Source organism: Planococcus citri, chromosome 3 (assembly GCF_950023065.1).
Source record: "Planococcus citri chromosome 3, ihPlaCitr1.1, whole genome shotgun sequence".
NCBI classification, from domain to species: Eukaryota; Metazoa; Arthropoda; class Insecta; order Hemiptera; family Pseudococcidae; genus Planococcus; species Planococcus citri.
In genome coordinates, this window is record NC_088679.1 from 66,284,753 (window position 1) to 66,308,736 (window position 23,984).

Below are 23,984 nucleotides of genomic sequence, written 5' to 3' on the forward strand. Positions count from 1 at the left end.
TGTGCCAAAATGGACACTTTTTGACAATTGTTCCAAAAATTGATACTTTTTGATAATTGTAACAAAAATTGACACTTCTTGACAACTTTTACCAACATTTATACTTTATGACAATGGTGACAAAAATGGACACCTTTTTGACCATTGTGCTAAAAATGTGCAGATTAGGCACCCTTTTACAGTTGTGCCAAAAAAATGAGCACTCTGAATTATTTTATCAAAAATGGCACTTTGACAATTCTGCCAAAATGGCACTTTAGACGTTTTGACAATTATTGTATCAAAATGACACCTTTGAGTAAAGATGGCACTTCTTAACAATTGTGCCAAAATGGACACTTTTTGACAATTGTTCCAAAAATGGATACTTTTTTATAATTGTAACAAAAATTGACACTTCTTGACAACTTTTACCAACATTTATACTTTTTGACAATGGTGACAAAAATGGACACTTTTTGACCATTGTTCTAAAAATGGGTGGATTGGGCACCCTTTTACAGTTGTGCCAAAAAATGAGCACTCTTGATCATTTTACGAAAAATTGACGCTTTTTACATTTCCCTCAAAAAATTGATGCTTTTTGACAACTTTTTCAAAAATTGACACTTTTTGACTTCAGCAAATAAAAAAATTAAAAAAAGCATTATAAGCAAGTGAAGCAAAAAGCAAGGCTTTCGTTTGGATATTTTGGGGGGAGGGGGTGCAAAAAATTATGAACTCACAACTTTCGAGAATTATTGTGCCCCTCAAAAAAGAAGTAACAAAAGAAGGCTTACCTACTTATATGTATAAGTATTTGATAGCATAAATTTTTCAATTTTTTTTGGGGGGGGAGGGGGGTTTGGGTCAAACAAGTTTCAAAATTGGAATCAGTTCCCTTGAAACCAATACTCATTATGGATTTTTTTTTAATTCTTTGGTTCATAGCACCCTCTCTGAGACTTCAGAAGGCTTTAGTTTGATTATTTTGATGGTTTCAATTTTTCAATATTTCTTGAGCCTTATTATTACCTATACCTAACAATTTGGTGAAAAAGAGGAAAATAAACTACAAAAAATATATTATCCCCCCCCCCTCAAAATAATTTCCCTGAAAGTGCAAACTTTTTCTCGTCATAGTTGATCTTCTCGAGTGAAACTTTATTTGATAACCCCTCATAGACCAATTCTGCTACTCTAATCATCTGTAACCAAAGCCGCAACTTCAGAAGATACCAAGGGACAATGCTGCCAATGACGATGAATTTGAAATAAAGAACTCACTGTTGAACTACATAGGTAGATATACGTAGTCAAGTACTCGAAAACAAATATCATAAAATATCTCGCTCGGTTGGTCGATTTGTTTTATTTATTTTTTTGTGGCCGTTAAGAACACCTTTACGATGTGGTGATTTTGTTCTGCTTTTTGGTCTCCCCCCTTCTCATTCTGTCTCTGTTACTCGCTCTCGGTAACGGGTGGCTTGGTTTTGTGGCGTTAAATACGTACGCGTCCATCCGATAACATATCATTTTCAACGCCTACGCGCACAGTTAAAGAGATGCGCAGCGATGAGTACCTCGACTTCTATACTTATTTATTCGAAGATGATTTAATTTTACGATCGTCAACGATTCGTGCATGCGTTTTTTTTTTCATTTTATTAGGGCCAAAGAGGTAATGAAAGAGCAGTTTTATGCGTTTATAAGCCTAGTATCGTAAAAATGTTGTCTGTGGTTTATGGATCGATACGGATGGATGGAAAGCAGATGGTGACAGGTAAAGAAGCAGTTTTTTTTAACGTATGAAACGATTATTTAAACTGGGCTGGCCTATATTTTGTGTTGATTTGAAAATATAAGGGTAAGGGTGTCAATTGGGACGTGTTTTGAGTTTTGGCGGGAAAATGCTTTTGGACTATTTGTAAGGTGGAGTTGAAGAGTTTTCTCAATGGATGCTTTTGTGAAAGGGTTCGTCGTTGGAAATATGAAAAATCCGAAAAACTGATTCCTCCCCCCCCATCAATTGACGACCTTTTTTTCAGAATCAGTTATTATCTACCAGCACCACACACTGGATCGAGTTTCATGCAGTAAAATATAGACTCCTTTCCTTCTGGTTTATGACGAAGAAGCAGCTCAATAAGAGAAATACAAGAAGAAGAGAAGAAAAAAAAGCTGTTGCTGTCGAGCACTTACCTTAATATGCGTCATACGATGATAATATAGATTGGAACTAGCTGTGAATCGTTTGCCGCATACTTGACACTGGTGCGGTTTTTCGCCGCTATGAATTCGTCGATGCGTATTTAAAGAACTGGACGTTGAAAAGCCTTTATTACATACGACGCAAACGTGCGGTTTTTCTCCTGCATATACAGCAAATGCAAACAAACAGAAACCAAAGACGATTTGCATCAGAGTAATGTTGAAAAATTACACGAGGCATGAGGTATATGTAAGTATAGGCAGCTTGCCAATGTACTATGGGTACATGAACATAGGAATATGGTTGAAAAAAAAAACCATCATCTTAGACTCATACGGATGTACAAGTAATACGAAATGATGGCCTAGTATAATATGTACTATGGCAGACTTACCGGTATGCGTTCTCATGTGTCTTTTGAGCAGCGAAGGTCTGTCGAAGGCTTTTCTGCATACTTCGCAAGGTAATAAAGCTCGTTCGCCGCGACACGTTCGACTTTTTATGGACGTATGACGGGGTTTATTTAGCGTAGTTTCCGAGAGTATGTCACCGACCAGAGATGCTGTGGAGGAATCTTCCGATATTGATTTACGTTCGTCGGTATCGACGCTGGGTGGTGAAGACGACGTCGACGATGACGAATTTATTAGAGATCTAGATAATAACGATGTTGACAAGTCTAAAGGCGATTCTGTAAATTGAAAAAATAAACGAAAGATCGATTAATCACTTAGATCATCGCATAAGGTTCGTACGAAATAGTTCGGTTACGTATTCGATTAATCGATCAACGACCAACGATTGCATTATATACTAAGTTGGGTTTTGGTTCAGATATAGTTGCAAGTGTGCGTGTGTTTTTTTTTACCAAAAAAAAAAAAACCTGCAGCCGATCGACCGGGTACTTAATTGGCTACCGATGTAGTGGCTCATTACATAGCCTGAGATACGGTAAGGTTTGGAAATTAATGGCGATAGATTTTTTTTATCTAAGCAACCTACCGCATTCGGTAGCTAAAATGTTGAAAAGGTAAATAAATTTTCGAGATAGAAGTACGCTCTCTCTCCCACTTAGTTGGTGTCTCATCTGCACTACTATAGGTACATTTTCAGAATGAATAATTTTCCTATTCACTTTTTTCCATAACTAAATCAAAGTCTCACAAGTCGATAAGATTATAACGATATTATATGTACATTTTCGTGTATAAGTTATCGCGTCGATTTTCTCAAACAGTTGTATATACAAATTAAACGCAGGTAGGAGGTTTCTCTTTTTTCTTCATCTGGCTGTTTGCGTTTCTTCTATTAGGAAGATACCTACCTACTTAGTCGCGATGCCAAAGAATTCCTCCTCCGATATTTTAAAAACTAGACTAATGGTTAAAGCGATACTCTGATAATGATTAATTTGCGAATTATTGATAAACACACTTCCATGGTGGGTTTTACTCATGGCGAATGCTGGGTTTCATTGGTGGTTGTGTTGTGTGGTTTTTTTTTGCCTTCAAATCGTGGCTTATCTGATCTGATGATTTGGAATGAATTAGCAGCGTCTTCGTGGTGAAATTTATTGCTTGAAACGTACAGTGTTGTTGAATTTTTTAGACCAAACCAAGATGTAAATTATGCTGCAGATTTCGAATTTGTAGAAAAAAATTTGGTGTTTTCATCTGCTCCAAGGAGTAGGTTTTGGGTTTCTTTCTTGAAAACGAAGATAGGCTCAGTTGCTTCCTTGTTCATTAGTCCACAATTGATAAATAGTATAGAAATTTAATTATTTAAAGGCTAATTTTTTTTCATGGACGAGATGATGTGAATCAGATTTAAAACAACAGGGGATAAAAAAACGTAGGCATTGTTTTTTAATTTGTAATATTTTTTGTTTGAATACTAATTCTGTGAATTATCTAAAATTTTTTGAACAATTTGTTAATATTGTGAAATGCTTATTTGTTTCAGATCAAAAATGCATACAAACGAAGACGTTTTTTCGGTGAGTCAGAGTCATGTTTTATTTTTATTATCATCTTTATTATCGTTGATGAGTGTTGGACTGTTGATGGAATGTAAAATACAATTTCCAATCGAATCTCAATTTGAAAGCTTTTCCCTGCCTACTAAAATTCCAATAACTTGGTAGATCTAATTTTCATTTGGCGGAGGAGGAGAAGAAGGGCAGTAATAACGAAACCGTTGGATTCATGGAGAATTTAAGGAGGTTTTAACTTCGATCTCCTCCCATTTTGTGACTTTCGGGCTGAGTATTTGAACTATAGTTTGGAGAGGGAGGGGGTGAGGTTCATTTATTCTTTGCATCCAAGTCCATGAATTTTTGCAGTTTACGGAGGCTCTCTATTCCATTTTTGAAAAAAAAAACCTCTCCCAGATTTCTAAACAATGTATGGTCTCTATTATTCGAAGCTCCTTTCCCTCCTGTGAATCGAAAATTCAAAAAAATGAAATACTACAGGGCTAGTAGGTTCTTGGAAATTCAATTTTAAATTCCAAATTCCAACTTTTTTTCAAAAAAAATATATATTCACGAAAATATCGCTTTTTTTTGCCAAAAATTGTCCAAAATTGCCAAAAAGTCTCGCTTTTTGCTAAAAGTTGACAACAAATCTCGCTTATTAGCAACCAAAAAATTTAATACTCAAAAGCTTAGCTTTTTTACCTAAAACCACCAGAAAGTTTTCGAATCGAAATCGAATCGAATAAATCTTTATTTAAGGACGCCTTAGAATCTAGGCCTTTTAGCGTCCACAGTTTGTTCACAAAATTTTTTTACATATAATAATAATATAGTGGCTCAAAAGAGCAAAATGTATAAACCACCAATAGACAATCAGATACCAATTAAATAAGTAGGCGAATAAACAAATAATAAATGAAAAAGATAACAAAAGTAAAAAGAAGAACAATTCACAAACCAATAACATTGAAAATAATAAATAGATAAATAAATAAATGAATAAATAAAGTTTCATTAAATAAGGTCATAAATTTCAATATGTCTTAAGAAGGTGAAAAATTTTTGACAAATATCTTCATCATCTGTATGAATGTCTTCATAAGTAAGCCCCCTTAAAATCTGCTCTCTATCTTCCTCATATTTGGAACAGCAATTTATCAAGTGCATGATAGTGATTGGCACTCCACAAGGGTCACATTGTTCTAGTTTCTTATCTTTGAAAAGTGGAGAGTGGGTGTAGGCAGAATGTCCAATTCGTAATCTAGTTAGTACTACTTCTTCTCTCCTACTTTTTCTGTATGTTGTAGTTTTTACGTTAGAACATAGCTTCATTTTCTGCACTTGATATTTTATGGCATTTGTGTCATCATGATCTATGGATAAACTAGCAAGAAGATCTCTGCAACGACAGCCAATGGGGCGATAAGTAGTGTACTTTTCTTCCAGTGGAGAGTGAAACATTTTGTAAAAATTTGGGTGTTTAGGAGAATTTTTCACTTTCAGGTACCACTTTAACATAAGCTGATCTCTCCTTTGTGATAATGGAAGTATTCCAGTCTCCTCAAAAAGTTTAGTTATTGGACTGGTTTTTGATGGAAAAATTGCAAAATAGGTAGTCCAACTTTTTTGACAAAAAATGAAAAAAATATTCCTTACTTTTTTTTAATTTTTAAAAATTCAATTTAAATTCCAAAGTCAAATTTTTTTTGAAAAAGTACACGAAAATCTCACTTTTTTTGCCAATTGATTGTCTAAAATTGTCAAAAAATCTTGCTTTTGCTAAAAATTTACAGAAAATCCTTGCTTATTAGCAACTGAAAAATTGAGTACCTACTCAAAAGCTTAGCTTTTTTTTACCAAAAAATAGGTACCAAAATGTTTCAGTTTTTGATCGAAAAATTGCAAAATACCTAGTCCAACTTTTTTGACATAAAATGAAAAAAAAAATGTAGTTACTTTTTTTTAATTTTTAAAAGTTTAATTTTTCCAAACGTTGGCTCTACTTTTTGCAGAAAGCAAGAAAAAGTGTTAAAAATATTTACTGTGAATAATATGCGAAAGTATTTATTCACCCCCCCCCGGGCTACGCTGCACTGCCTTTTTAGCGTTATATAGTTTGGTTACGAAAAGTTACAATCTTGTTTTTTTTTTAAATTAGCAAGAACCTGCTTTCTTGCTGAAAATTGTGATTTTTTGCAATAAATTTCAAAGCCCCATTTTTTTCCAAAAAAATACACGAAAGTCTCACTTTTTTTATGCCAAGAATTATCTAAAATTGACAAAAAAATGACAAAAAACCTCGCTTATTAGTAACTAAAAAATTAGGTAAGTAATCAAAAGTTTGACTTTTTCACCAAAAACTACCAAAAAGTTTCCATTTTTGATCAAAAAATTTCAAGATACTTAGCTCAACTTTTTTGACAAAAAATGAGAAAAAATATTATCTACTTTTTTTTACCAATAACTAATAATTGCTAAAACAGGTATTTTTTGCTAAAATTATCAAGGTCTATGTTTTCAACAAAATGGACTCACTTTTTTTGCCAAAAATTTGCCAAATGATCATTTTTTGGCCTATAATTCCAAAAAAAAAATCCTGCTCTTATTTTTCCAATTTACGTCATTTATTGATAGTTTCTATCAGTGCTTTTGGCAATCACATTCGAAACAAGATTAAGATCGAGGGACTCCAGACTGTGCGCAAAAATTGCAGAAGATTCTCTCTCGTTTTCACACACACGCATGGCTCATCTCGGCGCGATACCCATCATCAAAACCGAAAGCAAAAAAGAAACCGTATTACGTGATCGGAAGACGAGCCAAGAGGGACGTCGAGCGAGGAACGGAACGTCATTGATCAATGGTGATGGCGTACAATATAAACGATATATTTCCATAAACGAACCAGTACCGATTAAAAGTGAAAGATATACGACAATTGACTGGGCAATGTGTTCGTCTCTCTGTGATATGTTCCGACGCGAGTATATAGCCTTTTATTATAGAGGTATATGTAGGTACTCCTCGTAAGTACCTTACAAAAACAACGCAATGGCGATGATACGCAACAACAATAATAGCATCCAATACCTATTCCATATTCGTTAATAGTAAAACACAAGCAACGATTGACTTATGAATTTATATACGAGTATAGATAGAGGATAGTACACCAGAGAGAATCTACTAGGCTGCCGATTATCTCTCTCTTGGCTGAGTGAGTGAGTGAGAGACGTCCGACGTAGGTACATTACATACTACTCACCATCAACCAACGACGAATATATTCAAATCAAGCCGCGATTGACATTCAAGTACGCACGGTAGCCGCTACCGCCATACATAAATACCCGATCGAGAGAGGCGTGACGAGGCCGGCAGGGATTTCTAAAGACAGTACAATGAGCACATTTTGCTTCAATTTTACCATATACGTGTACTCTTATAGTAGTACCTCTACCTATGTAATGTACGTACACTATACGTACTGCAGTAGCAAATATCTGCCGAGCGGTGTTACTGGTATTTCAAAATGATAGGATAAGAACTGCATGCACACGAGGCGGTACAAAGATTCATTTTATCTCCGCAGCCTTCTTTGAGCTATTTGTGAACACTACACCCGAGATAGGTATGGGTTTACTTGCTGCTGACACCTTTATGCTAACATAATGCATACATTGCGGCCAGCCTTTCTAATTTTTAATGCCGAAAGACCATCGCAGACTGTTTTGTAGTCTCATATCGTACTTTGACCAACGACCATGGGTGCAAAATGCATTGGGTGCCAATTCAGTGCAAACTAGTTTTGGAGTGTGAAAAATTCTGATGAATATGTCGCTGTGAAATTCGACAACAAACAAATCCGCATCTTCATCACTTTTTGAACGAGGAAATTTTTTTGAAAATTCGGTCGAGCTGCATTAGTTGAATGAAAGTAGAATGCATCAACACCAAGCTATGAGAAAATTATTTATCTTCATCAATTTTCCTCTTCACAATATCATTTTCCAAGTCATCTCAAAATCAAAAAAAAAAAAATTCAAATTGATGATGAGCTAATACTAATTCTGTCCCCTCCCCCTCCCACCAGCAAAAAAGTCACCACAAAAAAATATTTGAAAATTTTCAAGAGAACGAAGAAAACAAAATGACAATTAATTTGGAAAAAAGACCTTTGAATCTGAGAAAGAATTTTTACTCGCATTTTTCAGAACGAACTGCTTTTCCTGACCATGGAACCTGTATTAGGTGCTCAGGTGTTTGTGTCAGGTAGTGAAAAATATTTTCATAATTTTTTCTGCTTCCTCCTTCCAAAGTTGCTGGTTATTTTTGTAAAAAAAATCTTAAACATTTTAGCCCCCCCCCCTCTCAAAAAAAATGATTTGAAAATATAGCAGTAAGGGGAAAAAATGTTTGATGAAAATTCTTCAATAAGTAAAAAATCTCAATTTATGGAACTATCTAGAAACTTGTACAATTTTTGCAAAAATCATTATGTACTTTTTGGCAATCATTGTTAAAAAAGTTGAACTATTTTGAATCTTTTATTGAAAAAAAAGCTTTTTTTTAGCAATTTTGGGCAACAAAATGAGAATTTTTGCAATTTCAGCAAATTTTGAGTGTGTTGTTCCACTTCTCAGTCTATTCAGCATTTTCCAAAGGTTGTATTTCAGTTGGCCGCCTTGAGGCAATGATTCACTCATAATATTGCTACTTGATGCTGTATTCCAGATTTGACAGCGTTCAACATTGGCAGGAGCACTTAATTCATTTACTGTTTTTAGGAAATGGTATCTGGATTTTAGTCTGTTCTCTGGTAATTCGTTGTAGCCATGCATGGGGTGTAGGGGGTTGTGTGTTGCTTTAGTTTTTTTTTTTGCTCTAGCAGCCACCTCCCTATGTATCTCCGGTGGTGCAATCACTGCGAGACAGTGCAGAGCTGTGAGTGGAGTTGGTCTGAGGCACTCTGTCACTAATTGAATTTGACAGGCTTCATTTAGGGTTACATCTAGTTTTTTAGTATGCGCTGATCATTCTTATACTGGGCATGCATATTCTGCAACTGAATAACACAGCGCTAGCACTGATGTGCACAGTAGTGGTCTGCGCGGGTCGGGCAAGCCCGCGGGCTTACCCGACCCGGCCTGAGTACTCGGGCAAAAAGCCTGACCAGACCCAAAAGCCCAAAACAAGCCCGACAGGCCCGAGCCCGACCCGACAATAATTTTTCAACACTTCCGATAAATTTTGTTGCAACGTTGGCGTGATGCGACGAGATGTTTTCCCAACAATAGGCATTGTTGTGACGTGAACATGGTGCTACACTTCTTTATTTATGAGTACTCACAGCGCATGCGTTGAGTACCAGTGATGTACTGAAACCTGAGCCCGAGAAAGCCCGACAAGCCCGGCCCGACCCAACCCGACCCAACTTTTATCGGGCTCGGCCCGCGGGGTTTCAGACAGGCCCGTGCAGATCACTAGTGAACAGGACATGTGGTCTAGCCAAAGCTGTGGGACTGAAACAATCCCTAAACCAGAACCGATTAAATCCCAATTCAAATCCAATCCCAAAACTGAACTGTTATTTTTCTTGATCCCAAAACCAAAAAAATCCCAGAACCAATATAATTTTAAACCCGAAACAATCCCGGAACCAAAACAAAATCGTTTTGGTTTTGGGATTTCAATTTTGGCATTTTTTCTGTAATTTTCTTTTGATAAATGGTCATTTTACATCATTTATCGTCAATGATTCAGATTATGATAAAAATTACTCGACAAATTAAGCAAAATATGCATTTAAAACATTAAACTATAATTACACCATTGGATTTTTCACGTCAATATCTCCCATTTTCTAGACCCTTGCAGGGTTCATTAGTCAATTTGCGCTTGAAATTGGATGAAATGAAAATCTCGGAACCGAAACAATTTTTTAAATCCCAAAACGAATCCTGAAACCGAAATGAAAATTTAGAAGAGCAAATCCCAAAATGAAACAATTTCAAACTGGAAACTGAAATCCAATCCCGAAATCGTGTGGGTCCCACAGCTCTGGGCTTAGCCCCCCATCTGCTGCCTATATACCAGCTTTTGGTTCAGGTTTGTTCTAGCAGCCACTTTCATTTTGGTCTTATTTTATTCCTTAAGATGGCTATTTGCCATTTATATTTGTTCATAGTGATATTTTCAACTGATATGAATACCTTCTGGTAGTGACTTGATATGTCTCACTCAAAAAACTTTTTCACCGTCTTTGAAAGGTGGCCTCAAAATCAAAGCTATCTAGTAATGACATAGGAGTCTATTCTTTGCAGACTTGTGTGAGTCTTCATAGAATTTGATCATGTTATGCCAGCAACTGAACTGGGTAGGTGTTTCCAATGATGCAGTTCCCAAAGAGCTGGCTTTAACTTATCTACATGACAATCTCCAACTGAACTCTGAAGTTCAGTGATGGACAATATTGAAAATATTCCTTCAGTTGTTTAAATCTGCCTTCCAGGACAGTCCTCGACTCAGACTATCCACAAAAATTTTATATTACTACTATTCCAAAAGTTGGTGCTTTGATGACACTGGCAACTCTTGTTTTTGGCAATAATGTGTCTGCAGATCTCTTCATTGTTCAAATCATCTCTTCCTGCAACGTACTGATTTCCAACACCAGTGTTTTAATCTCATGGAAATATTGTCATTACAATACATATTCTCGTACACCTGACGTGAGATGAAAGTATCAGGAAGAGATAACTGGCTGCGTGTTAACCAGTATGTTTCTGCGGCCTATGATGAAGGCAATGCTGATGGTGAATTGCAGGTACATGGAGGAAGTTCACCTTTTACTAGTCGTTGATTACCCCGAAGCTAGCTTATTTTGTTTACCGCGCCGGATACGTCGTTGCTACTGTTTTCAATCGATAATAATGAAGTTGATATACGTACTCTATAATGATAATGGAGTTTACTTCTTGGCTGCCGCCTTTTCTACCTCCTGCTGCTGCTACTACTCCGGCTACTTGGCTGCACTAGCACTACTCGCGACGTCGACCACATCTTCTCTCTGGCTGTTCGGCATTTTTATCTCTCTCCGTCTCGCTTCGACATTACCTTCTTCTGCTTATAAGACAACTCGGTAACAGTAATTACGCGCCGGTTAATATACCCACTACACGCACATATACCTACTAGATACATCTACAGAGTGTACGTACCTACAAGCCTTACAGTATATACAATATACATATACGATAGGATACGATACGATGCGATATATACGCTCGGTAGCAACGCCCAAATCGTCTGCCAACCGATATTAAATTCCATATCAAGTGGTCTAATTAAACTAAAGTACGAATCTGGCTACCAACTCTCGGAAAACCTATAATTTATCTTCTATATGTACTTCCATACACACTCTACATACATACATACATGCTGCAGTCTCCTCAATATAATATACTCTTATACGCGTTCGATAGCCTTACCAACTCGGTCTTCTCTCTTTCCATCTTTCTCGTTTAATTTCATTCGTTTTCTTCTTCGTGTAACATACACGTAATTAATATAGCCGATAACCAGTTTTTTCCCTTCTAATTCCTGCTTCCTCCTCATCTTCTCCGTATAGCTACATACTATATTCTTTTTCGATCAAACAAAAAAATTACTAATAATGAAAATAACGCGTCCAATATCTCGCGTAGGTACCTCCAGTCCTCCATATACGTAGTATACGATACGTGTGCGCCGTACGAGTACATCGTATACCCCTAATATGCAATTATAAGCAATCAATGTGCATCGAGAGACCCGTGCAAGTCTCTCTCGAATCTATCGTAATAGGAAATCATCGTCGTCCAGCCAACTCCGCGCAGTAAACGAATAGGTAGGTATCTTTCTCACTCAATGCATCATCATCATCATCGATACCACATAGGTAAGGCATTATTGTTTATTACAATTACTTCGGCGTAGCAACGTGGTGTTTAAAAAAGTATAAAATGAAAAAATATCGCCAACGGCGAGTTTTACCGGAATGTGCCTCTCTGCCTGTACTCCGAAGTGAGTTTTCGTATCGCGAGTCAGATACATAGGTACGCCGCACCCATCGTCTATATCTCAAAATACGCGTGGCTTAACGCCACCTTCTAATTATAGAAATTAAGAGAAAAAAAAAACGAATCGAACAGCTCCCGAGTACCCACCAAAAGTACATCTCACGCCATAAATTCGATTAGGAATTCTTATGCAATCAAAATAAATACTCATCGAGAGGTTGTTAAACCATCGACTGTATCGTTTTAAATTATCATACGATGCTGTGCTTCTGTTATGGAATGACCAACGTCGCGTCGTCGTTTTAGCCTAGCTATTTGAGAAAAATGAAAATTTTTTAATTTAATAAAATGCACCGATGTGCCAAGACCAACGAAAGTAGATTCAGCAATGCATCAGAGTGTACTTTATTTTGCAAAGTTAATACAATTTTCAACTTTCTCACCCTCTCGTAAAGTTTCTTTTTTTTTTTTTCAATGAGGGCAATGAGGGCATTATGAAGTTTTTGATGGCTTAGTTATTCATGAATCTTCGCCTAAAACTGAAATCCATCCAGAATTTATTACATTTATTACAGGATGTCTACCGAAATTTGATATTCAAAAATCGCGACTTTTTGCGATCTTTTTCCGCAAGTTTTCGCGATCTTTTCCGCAACTTTTCTCCTCTTTTTAACGAAAAAAACCTAGGTTTCCAATAGGAACTTGACAGAGGGTCGCCGCGCTAGTGTCGCCTTGTTTCTGATTGGCTGATGAAAGGTCCCCGAATAAACATTGGAATGTATTGTTGTGAAAATTGAAGGAAAATTGTTGAAAATTGCTGATAACAACGGGACCTTTCGTTAGTTCCGGTGTTTTTTACTACAATTTCCTAGAGCGCGACAGTTGTCTTGTCAAATCCCTATAAAGCTCACACTGGGGGGGGGAGGAGTTTGGACAACTTCAATAGTTTCCATGTGACATGAAAAAATGTATGAAACACATGCTCTATGGACATAGCAAAAAATTTGAGTGAATCCCGGGTAAACTGCCTCTTTGCCCCCCCCTCGAGGGTCCTGCTCTTTCAGCAATCTAACAACAATTTCCAGAAAATTACAATAGGTACCTATTTCTGAAAATACACATAAATGGCTCAAACGAAGTGAGAGCCAAAGCACTCGAAAGACGAAAATTCGCAATTCCTTAGAAGTGAAAAAACATAATTTTTGAAATGAGAAGTCAATTTTGCTACCTTCAAAACTAAACTTTGAACCTTTGGTCTTGGTCAAAAAAAAAAAAAAGAAAGAAAATGATATGCCCGAGCAAGGTGAGGGCGAAAGCTTTTGAAATTTTGAATTTTTATACTTATTGTTAGTTATTTGAAATGCCAATGTGGCATCACTACCATTATTGAGGCATTGAACAAAAATACGAGAAGTTTTTTAAATTTAAAGTCTGGACGATTTTTCGCGACTTTTTGGTGATTTTTGGTAAAAATCGCAACTTTCTCGCGACTTTCGCCATCTGGTAGACACCCTGTATTATAATGAGAGAGAAAATGTACATCAAAATGAATACAGTTGAAATTTTTCTGTTTTCATTTGGGGGGAGGGGAGGTGATGATAGAATTTAATAGCTTGGAAACTTGATTTTCTGATAAGTATTAGTAAGTACGGAAAATGAGAATTTTCAGAGATACATAATTTTTTCAGAGTGGGTTGCAAACTGTCTGTCGTGCCATCCTGGTGCTTTTTAAAATTATTTTTCATTCATTTCCCCCAAATTTAGGGAGGAGGGGCTCCATACAAGAGAGCCAACATCATTGTCTAACGAAAATTTTTCATTGTGAAAATCTGATGTGATATTTTCAAAAATTCTCCCTGATTTTGATTCATTTTTATTTTTTTTAATTCAGGAGGCTCCTTGGTAAGGGATCACTATCTATGATTGAAGGACCGGGAAATTTTTCTCGTGAGAAAAGGATTCGAACTAACTACTTGGGAGGGGGGGGGGGGCGAAAAATTGCTACTTTGCAAAATAAGGTGCACCCTAGTCGACGTAGTAGGTATATGTAGCAGATGTAAATTTCGAGCATCAAATTTTATAATGTAAGTACCTACTTGATTGATAGGTATATGTCATGTCAAAATATTAAAATTTTAATCGAGCTGACTTCTTTACAGACAGATTTATCATTTTATCGTCATTATGAAGGAAAAAATGTGCCTACTCATTGAATGTCATTTATGTGGGTTCTGCTATTTTTTCATGAATTTTATGGAATTTTTTGTATCAATGTAATCCAGGCTTTTTTTTGGTATTTCCTTCCTTAGGAGGACGTTAAATTGAAATTACAAGTCCCTAATTCTCATACCTCCCCCCTCCCGCCACGGTACCTATTTGAGAAAAAAAATTAGAACACCTAAATTATTTTTTTTTGCTTAAAAAAATTTTGAACTTTTTTTGGAATGAAAAATTTTGATTACTTTTTTTGCTCTTTGAGTAATAATGTCCCATAATTCCAAAATTTTCAATGGGACAACCTTGAAATATTTAGTATTTAAATAATTTTTAACTGAAAAAAAAATCAAAATGTTTTGAAAAAGTTACCAAAATTATTATTTTTTAATTCTTTTATTTTTTTAGTGTTTATGGGTCCTTTAGGGTGATGCAGTCCCCCTGCGCTCCCCCACAAAAAATCCCCAATTGTTATCCAATTTTGATAATATTTTATCAATTTTTTTTCCTTTTTTGCTTTATCAATTTTATTTTCGTGGTTTTCAATCATTTTTCGAATAATTTTGGCATTCTATTATATTTTTCTCAACTTAAAACCAATTATTCAACAATACCGGTGATTTTTTCCCCACATTTTTGCCATATTTTCCAAAACTTTTCTCAATATTTCACCAGTTTTTGTCGTTCTTTACAAATTATTGAAGAAATTTTGACATTTTAGGTGTCATTTTTTCTCAGTTTTGAACCATTTTAATTCGAGTTTTATTAATTTCAAAATTTTGAATACTGATTGCCTGAAATTAATGCAACTTTGATCAACTTCACATGCCTTATGTCGCCACGTTCCAAACTTTTAACCATAATGAATTGGAAAATCTTAAAGTATATGGGACATGCAAAAACCCCATAGAATGGAAAATTTACAATCCGATGGTTTCCATGCCGAAGATAATGACCTAGAAAAGGATTCTATATCTCGATCGGTAGCGGCCGGCACGAATACACACAATGTTCTCTGGTCATTGCCGATCCATGATCAGCGACGACGATGAAGAGAAAAAAAAACACACATAATCATCCATTACAACGCACCAGGTCCAGGTCCCTTGTGCACAGAGAGTACCGCGAATCACTGGATGGAAATTCGTGTTTCACGCATCTTATTGGTAGATTATTTCGTCCACATTGCGGGTATCTAATACCATATAAAAATAGAATATGCAACGGCTCGAGAGCAATAAGGATATGCCAAAGAAGAAAACTTGCCTATGCGCTCGGGAAAAACTGGACACGAACACGTACAAGACGGTACAGCCGAGTTGGAAAGATGGTTGCATGTCGATTGGGTGAGTTGTACGCTATAGTAGATTCTCGAGTACATTGCTGATGATGGTGAAAAAAAAAAAAAAAAATAGAGCCAGCAAGCAAGCAAGACGTTGTTAACGAGAGAAGAATTAGATACGCACGAGCCATAGATACATTGTGGAAGATGCTGCGATGATGTAGTGGATCGGCGCGGGCGCTATCAGCGATCATAAACACCATCTCCTTGACAAATTGTGCCAGTACCGCACACACTCACCATATTACTTTGGCTTTGGTGGGTTCGTTCTGCTACTTCAATAGACCAATTGACCACACCGGCTATGTGTGAAGATGGCTTGTGTATTCTCTCTTATGTGTTGTGTGTGGAATATCGATCTTTACAGGTATCAAGGTTCTGATGTCTCGCTTCGTTTAAGCGTCGTCTTCGTCGTTGGTTTAATTATACGAGTGTTTTTCTTCTCTTTTTTTTTGTCGTAGTTGACGGTAAGGGGTAGGTAGGTAAGATATATGGAATAATAGGTGTATATGAGTCTCGTACTACATGGTCATCGTTGTCTGATATCGGGCTAATGTGTCGTCGAGCAAAACTCCATAATATGTACCTACTAGGTACTGGAAGAGAGACTGGACTATCCATTCAACCATATCGCATAACAAATTCTTTCATCTTTGTATGATGTGTGTGACATATCTTATAGGTTACATTTCGTCGATGACGTCGTCAATATTATTATTACTTGTAAAAGAGCATCCCGAATACAATGAGGTCGTACCAGAATCACGAAGAATATCGCGTATCGACGCCTATGAATTATTATGACCGAATATATATATGAAATGAGATCTCGACTACTCGTTGGTGCTATGTTGGAAGACGTACCTACACCGCACGTAGTAGTACGAGTAAGTTCGAGGCGAAGAAGCAAGTTATCTCGAATACCTAGGTACTGATAATATGAAAAGAATTTGGTCGTTTTCAAACGTGCTGCATTTTTTTGCGTGTTTTTTTATATTTTATTTCTTCTTTCTTTATGGTCGATTGGACTCGAGCATGTATATTGTATATAAATGTGGTGCGAACTGCGAACTTACCTTCTATGGTTCTGCGGTAGATGTTGTGACGAAAGAAATGCACTGGCATGAAGAATATTTCTTCAGGTCGTTCGGGTATGTAACGAACAACTAATTCTGAATTCGCTGGTATCGTTTTAACAGCTCTATATATCGGCTCGCCTGTTGGAAAAGAAAGAAAAAATACCGATGATAAATTATTACTGCTGGTGCTCGAGGATGATGATGAGCAATAAGCTATAACCAGAACTGGTGATGGATTAGAGTTTATTTCTATATGGGTTGATGGTGGGGGTAAGAAATTGAAAGTGGAGTGATTTTTTTTTCATCTGTGTCTGGACTCTGGAGAGTGATTTATGGTGTGTTGAAATGTATCCGAGGTGTTGTGTTCGGATAAGAAGGTGGAGGATAGAGTTTATTGTGGAATTTATGGTATAGATACCATAGAAATCTTGGAACACGGGTGTGATTGTTTGATGAAGATGATATCCCGATCTGTTTTCAAATCCCTACTTTTCCATCCCAACCCATCATAAATATTGTACTTTCAAAAATCAAAAGTGGATTTTTGTACCTCATCACTTCATTGAAGACCTGGTGGAATCTGCAGATACCTTATGAGGCCTCAAATTCGCTTTCATATCTGTTATTCGTATTCTGATGTCAAGATTGATGTATGAAGTATCTAAGTGTGAATTATGGAGGGGGAAGAGGTAACTCAATGACTAGGGTGTCATCCAAGTGTTACAAGATGTCTAACAGTCATGAAAGTCGTGAAAAAGTCATGAATTTTGTTCGAAACACACTTGAAAATTTTTAAAAAACCCCATGAAATGAAAAAAATGAGAAATTTGTTCAAAAAGTCAGAAAAATGAAAACTAAAATACCTACTTGCCTGTACAAATTGAAAAAAATTTCCTCGCAGTTTCAGTTGGATATTTATCTTTTATTTTTTTGCGGTGAGAAGGAGTAGGAAGGGGGGGGGGATATTTTCATGGGTCAAAATGTGAAAAATAAGCCATGAAAAAGTCATGACTTTTTGTCTGCAAGTTTTGTTGTTGGACACCCTGTGTTACGAGTTTGAGTATTTTTTGGGTTTAAAAGAAAGGTGATTGGTTTCTGTTCCAGAGCTGAGCTGGTTTTGGGCACTATTTGAAGGGTTTTTAAGTAAGTTCCACTTCAGTTGGGTTGGGTTTTATAAGATTGTTCTGTGTTTTTGGTTTGGGTTTGGTTCGCAGTTTGGTTGGTTTGGTTTGGTTTGTTTAGTGTTTGGTTTCTTTTTGGTTTTGGTTCGATTTTGGGCTTGGTTCAGTTTTTGGTTTGGTTTGGTTTGGTTTGGTTTGGTTTGGTTTGGTTTGGCTTGGTTTGGTTTGGTTTGGGTTTCACCAGAAATATTGAAATTTTCCAGGTTTTGGATTCATTTTGGTTGGTTTGGTTTGTGGTTTGGTTTGGTTAGGTTTATTTGGGTTTGGTTTTGGGTTTGGTTCAGTATGGTTCGATTTGGTGTGATTGAATTCCATTCAGTTCAGTTTGATTTGATTAGATTCAGTTCGATTAATTTGGTGGGTTCATTTTGGTTTGATAAAGTTTGGTTTGGTCTTGGTTTGGTTCGATTCAGTTCAGTTTGTGTTGATTAGATCTGGTTTGGTGTTGGTTTGTTTTTTGGTTTGGTTCGGTTTTTGGTTTGGTTTTGTTCGGTTTTCGGTTTGGTTCGATTCGGTTTGATTGAATTCGATTCAGTTCGGTTTGATTTGATTAGATTCGGCTCGATTCAATTTGGTCGGTTCATTTTGGCTTGATAAAGTTCGGTTTGGTCTTGGTTTGGTTTTTGGTTCAGTTTAGTTTAATTTGGTTTAGTTTGGGTTTTGGGTTTTGGTTTTGGTTCGTTCCAGGTTGGATTCAGGGCATTAAACATTAGCATAGGTTACGGATTTGATGTGGTTCTGGCTTTGAAAAGTTTGCAGTTTTGATTTTTGTTCTTGATAATGGGTTTTCCAAAAATATTACTTGTGGTTTTAAGTTATAGGGTTTTGTTATCAGCTCTGGTTTTTGGTTTTAGAGGTTTCGGTTTTCCTATTTTGAGAGAGAGGGAAGGTTTTTTCAAGCTTGGAGTCCTGGATTCATGCTTTGAGTTTTCTTTTTGGGGAGAGGGAAGCGATTTTTTCGTGTGAGAGATCATAATTATATATAGACTTGCATACATACAAATCACAACAAGCATAATAAACATGATGTTTCCTAAATGAAATTGGCTAAAGAGGTGCTGAAGATTCTAGTAAGTATGTAGTTTAAATTTCAAAATTTCAATACCAAAATTAATTTTCAGAATCGATTTGAATTTTTCAGTTGGTTATGGTTTTGCTTTTGGTTCTAGTTTTGACAAAATAACACTCCAGGGGTTGTTTTCAGTTTCGGTTATCAAAAAATTACGTTTCTTTTTTTGGTTTCAAATTCGGTTTTGAATTTGTACCATTTTTTTCTGGTTTTTGGCTGTTTTGGGTTTTGGTTTTAGTTCCCGTTTTATAGTCTGGTTAGATTGAATCGGTTTGGTTTGGTGGGTTTGGCTTTGATTTCGGTTTTGGGTTTTTTGATTTTGGTTTTGGTTTTGGTTTTGGTTTGGTTTGGTTTGGTTTGGTTTGGTTTGGTTTGGTTTGACTGGGCTTGGGTTTTTTTTTTTGGTTTTGGTTTGGTTTGGTTTGGTTTGGTTTGGTTTGGTTTGATTAAAGTATGTAACTATGTATTTATTATTTTCTAAATTTCATAAAAATCTTACCTTTTATTTTTTCTCCAACTACATTAACTTCATCAGAAGGTTCAGAGGCTATTCTTAAAAATCGTATCCAATTACAGTGTCTGACTTGTCTTCTATTTATTTCCATAATTTCATCGTAGCAACCGAATCTGTTTCGTATCTGTAACAAAAAGGAAAAACATTTACATTAGAAATTGTTTGTATGTATTTTAGATATGATTAAGATGTATCGACCATAACCATTTATTAATATGGGACTTGGAATGAAGAGAAGCGGTTCATTTGAAGGGAGGGGGATGTTTTTGATGTTTTTTCTGCAGTTTTGGGTGCAAAAAATTGAAAAATCGGACTAAAATCTGACAAACAGATAGATTACATTATTGAACTCAACTGGGATTGATTCTGATTGCGGTGGTTTTAAAATTCAATTTGAGGGTAATCTCCTGAAAATGCCCCCAAAAAGGCGTCAAAATGCCAAAAATTTGAAGAATTTTTCCTATTTATTTTAGTCTGAAACATGCATTTGGTCAACTGGGTTGTATCGAATTCAATAGATTTATGTATGTATTTTGAGAATGTTTTGTTCTAACGGTTCCTTTAATGAATCCTCCTCCCCTACCCCCCCCCCAATTTGGCCATTTAATCAACGTTTGGAAAAAAGTCAAAAATTGTATGACATATCGTTTGCCATGTTTTCGATAGTAGTGATTTCGAATTTCTACTCAAATTTTTGGATTCCCGCCCTCATCTCCCCCACAGACCCCCTATTAAGACCCAAAATTTCAAAAAATTGAAAAATTTGAGTGACCTATGCTTTATTAGAGTTTTAGAGGCGCCGATTTCGAATTTCCACTCAATTTTTCAGTACGGGTCCCCTAAGGTCCAGAATTGAGCCCCCCAATTTCAAAAAATAGAAAAATTCGTGTGACCTATGGTTTATTAGAGTTTCGGAGGCGCTGATTTTGAATTTCTACTCAATTTTTCAGTACGGGCCCCCTAAGCTCCAGAATTAACCCTCCCTTTTCAAAAAATTGAAAAATTCGTGTGACCTATGGTTTGTTAGGTTTTTAGAGACGCTGATTTCGAATTTTCGCTCGCTTTTTCAGTCCAAGTCTCTTGAGCCTCAAAATCTGAAGAATTCACGTAACCTATTCGCACGGTTTTCATTGAAGATACAACAAACCATAAATCAGTAAGTATGCATTACAGTAGCTCCGATATTTCTACTTAAATATTAGAAAACAGTAGCGTGTAAATGTATATTGAAAAAAAAAATTAGAAGAAGAGTTGGGCGAGCAAAACGAAAGAAACACGCAGCTCCAACGATGAAACGCGATCGCGCCATCGTATTCATGCTCGAAGAAGAGATAGAAGATGGCTATTGAAGAAGTAAAAAAAAAAAAAAAACTCGAGCGTATACGATCTGGAAAAGATGAAATTTATTTCACGGCGAAATATCGACTGGTAGCGTAGCTGATACAGTAGGTACGCGGTTACGCGGCGGATAATTGCATATTATCAAATGGCTAGCAGCGGCTAAAGTCAGTTGTAACCAGTTGTTTTATCTTATCCCGCCTCCGAGTTATAAAACTTATAATCCGTTAAATATAACAAGTATTTATTGTTGAGACAACGTCTTCATGAATCATTTATAAACGACGCAAATTATTACAACGCGCGGGACAAATAAATTGCATGCATTGGAAATATCAAATGAGCCATAGGTACTCTGCGAGAGAAGACCAGAGAGCTGGATGTAGATGTTTAGCTACTCGTATATCGTATAGTAGTCTACGTTATACTTAGGTATTTTACTTCTTTTTTACTCTCACCTCTTCGCGTCTTCCTATATTTCTCGAGCTGTTTACTCTATTTATACGCATAATACATGTAAAAAAATTTCCAAACGTTGCGTGTAATTAACCTGTTATTAACGAACATACGTACTACTAGCTACCTATAGTACGAGACAGAGAGAATCTCTATATACGATGCTGAATCTTTTCGCCTGTCCACGAGTAACTTATGCAAAGCTGTGCAATCTAGTATACGCCAACTAAAGCACTTCTCTCTCTACATATAATACACTTGTATACGAATGTAATCGTATCAGTTTTATTGGATTTAATATTGTTGAAAGGAAAACCAGTATTTTATCCAAAAAGGCGCTACCGATAGGTCGAAATTTCCTTCGAGACTCTCCAAATACCTATAGTAAATCGACAGGCGGAGTGCGGAGATGAAGAGGGGGGTGAAATAATAAACGAGTAGCGATCAGAGTATAAGATTGAAAAAGCATGTTAACCGCGATGAAGAATTTAAAAACGAAATTAACGGTAGCGTTTTTCTTAGAGGAGATAAATACACATTTATACGTAGTATAGCCAACGAGAGAAAACAGTTGGCTTGTTATATGTATTATATAGAGGTGTTAAAGACATTAAATTTCCATCAATCTGTGGCCAAACACGGGGAAAAGAACTGAACCGGTGGACTAGTTGGATGTTGTTGATTTTTAATGCGTATCGGCATCGGCAAAGTGACTTCCCCACCTGTGTATATTTTTCTTTTCTGCCTGTTGTACTCGTATGTTGACTTTTGTTGTCTTGGTTGATGTTTATGTGTATACACAGAGGTACTTTCGGTTTGATATATTGTTTTTTTATTGTTACGGAAATTGAAATAAATATGTTTTTTGATGAGGCTGTTGAAAAGAGATTATGATTTTTTAAAAGTGTGTATAGTGTAAACTGGTTCCGCTGGACGAGTTGTAAATAAATCGGGTCTTTTTCGAGTGGCAGCGTCTTCGTCGATGTTTAATAATAATCATGAGATGAGATGGTGGTGAGATTTAAAGAAGGGATGGTAGGTAAAGGGATGGGAGAGGGTTGGAATAGAGCTGTAGAAATTGTTTGGGGAAGGTGATCTTGTATTGATGAAAATGTTCTGGAAAGTTTTTTTTGGGTGGAGAGTGGGAGGAGGGGGTGGTAAAAAGGAGGTGATTTGACCTGGGTTACTACTTCTTGATAGATGAACTTCAGAATTAAGATGATAATAACCTCGAAATTCATTGAAAATTTCTTAAATTTTTTTCATTTTGTAATGAAACAAATAAAATAATACATTGATGATTTTATGTGAGAGTTTAATTCACGAGTTTACGAATTCGAGCTATTGTGTTATAAGAGGAAAAGGGATCGATGGAGATGAAAATTTCGCGTCTTGAAGGGGAGTCTATTCTGCGTTTGCCCTTTTTCATATAGTTTTTTGATCAAAATGTTGAATTTTTCATTTATCTTACTCTCCCCATTCATCTTGAAAATTGAATAAATTTAAGCCTAAAAATTTTTTGACTGAAAAGATTTTTTAAATTTAAATTTTTAATCATTGAAATTTTTACAATTATTTTGATTTTTTTTCTTCAGTGAAAAGAAATTGAAAAAACCTAGGTATTCCCGCCTCCCCTTTAGTTTTCGAAAAATTGATATCTTACCACCTGGGGGGGGGAGCATTCCACGTCAATTCAGCCGAGAAGTGGTAAGGGGGTTGGCGATTTTTTTGAAATTTTTCCTGTGGAAAGGCCTTTTGAAGGTATGACCAATGGCGCAAATCGCAGACCTCTAGCCCGTTTCCAAAGAACTCGTCACAAAAAAATCAAAATTCGAAAAAATTCAATTTTCAATTTCCAAACATCAAAAAAAGTTCAGTCGTCTTATTTTGACCTCTCTCTGACGTATTTCACGAAAAAGTTGATAAAAATTACACTCATAGCAAAAAAATTAAAATTCGTTTATTTTTTGAATCTTTTCGAATTTTGATTTTTTTGTGATGAGTTCGAAACTTTAAATTGGAAAAAATGTTGCACTCTTCCCTTCCCCCTATTGCCCCCTCTTTCTCCCTCTCCTCCTTCCTTATCTACAAAATTATCGACTTTTTGGCAAAAGAAACTGTTTTCTATTTTTCAATTTCAACTTAGAAAAATTCTCCATTTTATATTACTTCCTACGTTCAAAAATTCAAAAAAACTCCAAAAATTTCCGAATTTCCAACTTGAAAATTATTGTACCTACAATTGTTTTCTCAATCAGGCGATGCGAAAATCTGAAAAATATCGACTCCTCTCCCTCCCCCACACCCCCTCTCCTCCCAAAAGTTGAATGTTTGAAAAAGTACCCTCCTTAATTTAAACTCTTGTTTCTGTCCTGTTTTTTCGTATTACATCCTGCTTTTCAAAAACCTTGAAATGATGAATTTCAACTTCAAGACTCCTTACCTGTATTTTGCAGTAGTCCAATTTTTTTCATTGTGGTGGGAGGTGGTGGGAAGGGGATGGTTACAGGTTGCAAAAATTATTGATCAACTTGCAAAACAGTTGAAAAAATTAGGGTTTGA

The 23,984-nt window shown here is 36.1% G+C and overlaps 1 protein-coding gene across 1 annotated transcript in view; it reads right to left on the reverse strand.

Annotated features, from left to right (window-relative positions):
- Positions 1-23,984, reverse strand: part of LOC135838361 (zinc finger and SCAN domain-containing protein 2-like) — a 196,232-nt gene that overhangs the window by 104,892 nt on the left and 67,356 nt on the right. Inside the window, exons 2-5 of the mRNA XM_065353954.1 lie at positions 19,614-19,752; positions 16,862-17,002; positions 2,586-2,882; positions 2,182-2,351 (exon numbers count right to left, since the gene is read on the reverse strand). Coding sequence (XP_065210026.1) covers positions 2,182-2,351; positions 2,586-2,882; positions 16,862-17,002; positions 19,614-19,752 — 747 coding nt within the window. The remainder of the gene's footprint in view (positions 1-2,181; positions 2,352-2,585; positions 2,883-16,861; positions 17,003-19,613; positions 19,753-23,984) is intronic.